General features: G+C 42.0%; 1 protein-coding gene across 1 annotated transcript in view; it reads left to right on the forward strand.

The window, feature by feature from the left end:
• The window catches only part of CHCHD3 (coiled-coil-helix-coiled-coil-helix domain containing 3), a gene marked incomplete at its 5' end in the record, with an annotated part of 295,128 nt that continues 289,159 nt past the window's right edge, over positions 1–5,969 (forward strand). The window contains one exon of the mRNA XM_010831751.1: positions 1–72. Coding sequence (XP_010830053.1) covers positions 1–72 — 72 coding nt within the window. The remainder of the gene's footprint in view (positions 73–5,969) is intronic.

Consider the following 5,969-nt stretch of genomic DNA (forward strand, 5'->3'; position numbering starts at 1 on the left):
ACGGCCAGCACTCGTCGGGTCACCTTCGAGGCGGACGAGAATGAGAACATCACCGTGGTGAAGGGCATCCGGGTGAGTGACAGTGGGCGGGCGGAGGGCCAGCATTCCGACTCGAACCCCGTATCTCTTGCCTTTCCAGGTTCTGCTCGGCCTACTTTCCCCCAGTTCTGCCACCAAAGTGTTGTTCGGCCCAAAGCTGAGTTCCTTGCAAAGAAGGTTGAAGTTTCTCAAGACTTGGGACATCTATTCAGAGATATTTCCTGCTGTGTGCCAAGTGCTGAACACTGTGCTGGGGCGACTGGGGGATGCCAGGTTGATTTAGACCTTGTAAGGGCTCAAAGACCAGTTTAGACTGTATTGCTTAGTAGTTCTGGGACTTTATTTGAAACCCCTGCCTCACTGTACCCACCTGTGAAATGGGCTTGTCTTCTGGATTCAGAATTCAAACCCTGCTTTTTCCCTGCTCACATGACCTCTCTTAGGATGAACTTGGCGTTTTAAGGAACTCTTTATGTAGTGTCTGTTGTTGAATACTCTTCCACTGACATGTCCCCATTCCCCCAACACCCACCCACCCACACCTTAGACTTTTCTGCCTTGCTTCAGGTGACTTCTGGCTTCTCCCTTCTTCACTTTCGCTTGATATCTTGTCTTTCTCAGACGCCTCCTCTTGTGGCCTGTTGTGCCCAAGCCCAGTGGCTTCTAGACTAACGTCTGCCGGCCTCATAGGACTTGAGATAGGTTTGTAAGTTTTCATGTCACTAGGAGCAGTACAGTTTGTTTTGACTGAGACATTGGAGAAAAATTTTAAATGCCCCTGCTCATGCTTCATACATAAACTGAAAGCTTGATTTTTCTCTAGGGTGTCAGTATACCAGCACTCACTTCATCAACACACCCTCCACCGCACCTGAATTAGCAGCCTCAGGTTTTTGAAGCATGATGACTGAACCTAGTAGATAAAGCTGTTTGACCCCAGAAAGTTTTATTCTGTTTTCCTTCCTCTGTACTACACAACCAGTGTAAGTAAATGTGTAAATTCTTTTTAGCATTGATGATGAGGAATTAAAACTTCTTAAATATTTGAAATGTTAAAAAACTTTTTTACTTTGCAACTGTTACCTTGAAGAATTTGTTAAAGTTTTCTTTATGAAAACAGACTGTTGAGCTCAACTTCTGGTCTGTGGCCAGCATTTCCTTGCATTAATGAATGGTGGTACCGCATTTTGTAATAAGATGTCTGAGGCAGCATTCTTTGCACTGTTGAGGTTTAGTTGGTACTCTTTAAAATAAAAATTTCTGTAGGCTTTGAGTTTTATGCGGAGACTTGATTAATCTTGCCTTCAGAATCTTTGAGTGTTACACACCAGAGGGTGAAGAAGAAAAGTAAGTTTGGGTTGAGAAGGCAGTTGGCTAGAAAAACGTATAAGTTCATGTTCTCATGCTTTAGTACAGGCACAGCGATGGCAGCAAACAAAATTAAGAGAGAATTGGGCTACAGCACAGAGATTCACGTCAAGTATTAGACAAGGTTAAATATGTTAAGTATGAAGAAAGTTTGAGGTTAGATTAAATGGAGAGATTTTCTTAAAGCCCCTTTAAAAAAAACTGTATAGGAAAAGAAGCTATGTCCTTCGGCTGTTCAATTTGGTGGAAATATTCTTTTATTTACTTTTTCTTTCTCATGGAGTACATTTTATACTGTTCTAATTCAAGCACATAATGCTCCCTGTGACCTCTGTGCTTTGCTTTGCTTCAGTTTATACCCTTCACCTGGATTGCCCTTGCAGCGTTCTCCCTGTTGCTTCAAATTCTTTTTCAAGGATGATTTTCGATCTCTGAGCTTCAGTTTTCTCACTTGCAGAGTGGTGGAGTTTGAGTACACCTGTAGCCTCTCATCTCTTCTAATTCTGAAATTTTGTGCGTCTGGCGGCACTGTGAGTTTCTTGTAGCCATGCTCAGCCTCTTGCACTTTCCCCTAAAAGTAGTGTGCTGTTGACTTGTTGAGTACTTAGGTATCATTCTGATTTCTTTGAGGTCGTGGTCAAAAGAACATCAGTTAGTTGTTGAACAGACCTCAGTTAAGTTAATTAGGCATTTTCTGGTCTGCATTCTTGGACAGGTCACTTCCCTGATTATATTCCTGGATCGCCAAAGGGGAGTATCATCTCTTGATTGTGCTAAGAAGATGAAGTCTTTAAAGCACATTGTAGATTTTTAATAAAAGGTAGTTGTTATTAAAATGATAGGGTTCCTTCTACATCTCATGTTGTAAGACGCTTTGAGAGTCCAGTGGTAAGAGCATGTTCTTTGGAACCAGGCAAACCTTAGTGTGGTGCCAGGTGTGCTTCTCAGCGGCTGTGTGCAGCATACTTGCAATACTTATGAATTCAGACACTTCTTTTGAGAATTTGATGTACGTAAGCGTCCCTGGTGGCTCAAACAGGAGACCCGGGTTCAACCCCTGGGTTGTAAGATCCTCTGGAGAAGAGGATGGTAACCCACTCTAGTATGCTTGGCTGGAGAATCCCATGGACAGAGGAACCTGGCGGGCTACAGTCCATGGGGTCACAAAGAGTCGGACATGACTGAATGGCTGAGCACGCATGGAAGCATCTGGCAGGGTCTGGTACTCTGAGGGTGTTCACTATGCACATGAGTAGTAACTGTTTTTGGAGCTGGGCAAGGAGATGGATGTGTAACCTTACATGAACTGAATAATAATCAATAGATAAAAAAAGAAGAGCATATTGTGTTCCCACAGGTGTACCTAAAGGGATATGGACTGGGGAAGGGACTCCTGGGTTCTACAACTGATTGCCTGTGTGATTTTTTTGTCTGTGTGTTTTCTAGATGTTTTTAAACTGATATATATATATATTTTAGCTTGCAGCACTTCTTATTTCCCATGAGAGAGCCACTGTTTTAGCTCAGTTGATTGAAACATGGTGCTCATGAGGCCCAAACTTCAGTATTGAATTGCAGATAGGTTAGTTCAGCTTGGCTGCAGAACACGTTCCAGATTTTCCCAGTTGACCAGCATTTATGCTTTTACTCATAAGAGTAAGAGTTTGCCACATATGCACACTACTATATGTAAAATAAATAACTAGTGAGAACCTATTGTACAGCACAGGGAACTGTACTCAATATTCTGTAACGGCCTGTGCGGGAAAAGAATCTGAGAAACACAAGAGTGGATGTATGTGTATATATTGCTCTGATTCACTGTGCTGTGTGGCAGAAGCTAACACAACACAGTAAATCAGCTGCTCTCCAGTAGAAATTTTTTAAAAAATGCGTTCCCCTAAACACTGTTTAATTCCTACATGTGTTTCTCTCCAGTGGTTTTGGGCTTTACCAAATCTTGCCCACTTTAGACACCTTTTGTTAGTTTCTTGCTAAGAGAATAACTTGTTTCTCTGATACTTTCCCCTTACTTCGGTGCACACCACTTTTCCACACCCACTGCTTCTGTGTTTAGAGCATTTTCTTTTGGACCACTGTGACCATATCACCTGTAGTTACCCTTTTTCATAACAATAAAACTTTAATTTTTAAAATAAAAATAATAAGAGTGTGCCAGCAGTGCAGCAGACTCAGTCGCTGCTGGAAAACCAATTTTGTGTTCCACTGATAAGGATAGTAATTTCATCTTCATTTATCTTAATGTACGAGGAGTCATATTGAGTAAGCAGACATAAGGCTTTTAGTAACTAGGCTGCATTTATTAATAGATCATGTTTTTCCAGATTTTTCTTGCTGAGGTCCTCATCAGCTGGCGATTAAAGGACCTACCTAAAATGTTGAATTTGAAGTGTCTTCTCACCCACCATGTGCTATTGTCACGGTTATTTGTAGGGTCCTGGTTTTTTCTTTCCCTTAATTCTCACCAGTCAACAACTCCCCCTCCCCCCTTCCATAAAATAACCTGTGTTCTTACACCTGACTCCAGCTTTGAATCTGAACTCATGGATTGGATGAAAGGCCACCCTTTTGCCTTGTCCTCCTTTCCAAGTCTAAACTAAATTTCTTGTGATCGAAAGACCAAGCGTTTTGATTACTCATATTGCATGTGGTTAATAGGATTTTTCTGGGCACCTGCTGAGCCTGTTTGGAAAGTGTGCCTTCCACTCAATCTTGCACAAGTTTATCTGAAACATCAAAGCTGTGAGTGAACTCTTCCAGAGCAAATGTCAACTTCAATAAGTATCATTTTCAGAGTAATATTTATCATGCTTCCCAGGCATAAACTAATCTCTGCAACTTGCCTTGAAGTTGCAAGCTGAAATTCATAGGAGCCAGTTACGGCAGCAGGGATGCTAATGTGGAACACAGCTCATGCTTTGGGAAGACTTAGAGTTAAGAGCCCCTGCATGAAGAGATTACTTCACGTGGGATGTGGTTAAGGATCCTGGAGAGGGTCCATTAACAGAGTCGGCAAATCCCGTCTGTCACTGGGATGGTTGAGGAATGTTATCAGGTAAATGATTGGCCCCTTTCCACTTTAGGTTCCGTGAATCTCTTGGGTATATATATTACCATGCTAAGCTTTCTAGGGTTTTATACAGAGAGGAGAAGTTCATGATTTCTGCTGATAACAAAGGCAAAGAATATGAGTGATGAACTACAGACACGAGCTGAAAGTTACATTTTATATATATGTGTTTGTAGTATGGAATATATTCCCCCTTAAGTAAGTATTTAGGAGTAATTTCTTTCAAATACTAGTGGCAGTTTTTGAAGTCTTGAAATGGTAGTTGAAAAGAAAATGATCTATGCTGCATGGAAAGAGGACCAAGTGAGAAAAATGAGTCTGAGTCTTTTAATCAGTTTGACAAGAAGCACCTGGAAGAAGTTGAGAAAAACTATTATGGGGCTGTGGGTCGCATTCATTTCTGTCTCATGTGGTACCTATCTTGACATCTTAGGGGGAACTTAAAGGGAGTTCTCCCCCTTTACTCTGTTCCTTGGAAGTAGAAAGACTTGATCTTTGTCTGTCTCAGTCTCTTGTTTCTGAGAAAATACTAGATTCTGGGTTGATGAATGGTGTGTTCTAATTTTAGATAAGACCAATGAAGGTGGGTGGGAAGAGATGAGTGGGAAGACTATGGAAGATGACCCACAACTTTTCCTCTTCTGTCGAGCACATGTTGGTGTGGGGAGTAGTATGGACCATGACTTGGCAAGCCTTGTTTACTTAACTACATCTTCAGGAGTAGTAGAGAATAGGGCAGATAAGTCAGTGAACTGAATTCAACTCTGTTGGCAGGCCCCATTCTTTGGTTCTCACTAATTGTAGAACCCGGGTCTCCTGCACTGCAGGCAAATTCTTTAGTATCTGAGTCACCAGGGAAGCCCCAATAGAACAGGGGTTCTTAACTTTCAGTTCACAGACTACTGTAAATCTGTAGGCTTTGGACTCTGCACATAATAATGCAATAAGCAGAAAATTTTGCATACAATTGAGAAATTAATCCATAGACTTCTGAATCCATGGACCTCAGGGCATAGTTCTAGCATTAATGTGGGTGGGTGGGTGAGGGGTTTCTGTCACTCTTCTTTACCACAAATAATTTCTATAAATTGCACTTGGTATTTGCCTTGATGGAGATTCCAGAGATTGTCTGGAAACCAGGTATAGCAGGTATGGATATTGAAACAGGAAAAAGCTTTTCTAAAAGAGGTATCCTATTTAAGGAAAGATGCTTCCTAAAGAAGTTGCTGCTTATACAGAGGCTGGTTGTCCAGCTCTTGCAGAAGCTTACGTTTTACCTTTGACCCCTTCTAGGGTCGGTTTTGGAGAAGGCGATGGCACCCCACTCCAGTACTCTTGCCTGGAAAATCCCATGGATGGAGGACCCTGGTAGGCTGCAGTCCATGGGGTCACGAAGAGTCGGACACGACTGAGCGACTTCAGTTTCACTTTTCACTTTTTTGCATTGGAGAGGAATGGCAACCACTCCAGT

The sequence above is a fragment of the Bison bison genome, unplaced genomic scaffold (genome assembly GCF_000754665.1).
Source record: "Bison bison bison isolate TAMUID 2011002044 unplaced genomic scaffold, Bison_UMD1.0 scf7180017864530, whole genome shotgun sequence".
Classification (NCBI taxonomy): Eukaryota; Metazoa; Chordata; class Mammalia; order Artiodactyla; family Bovidae; genus Bison; species Bison bison.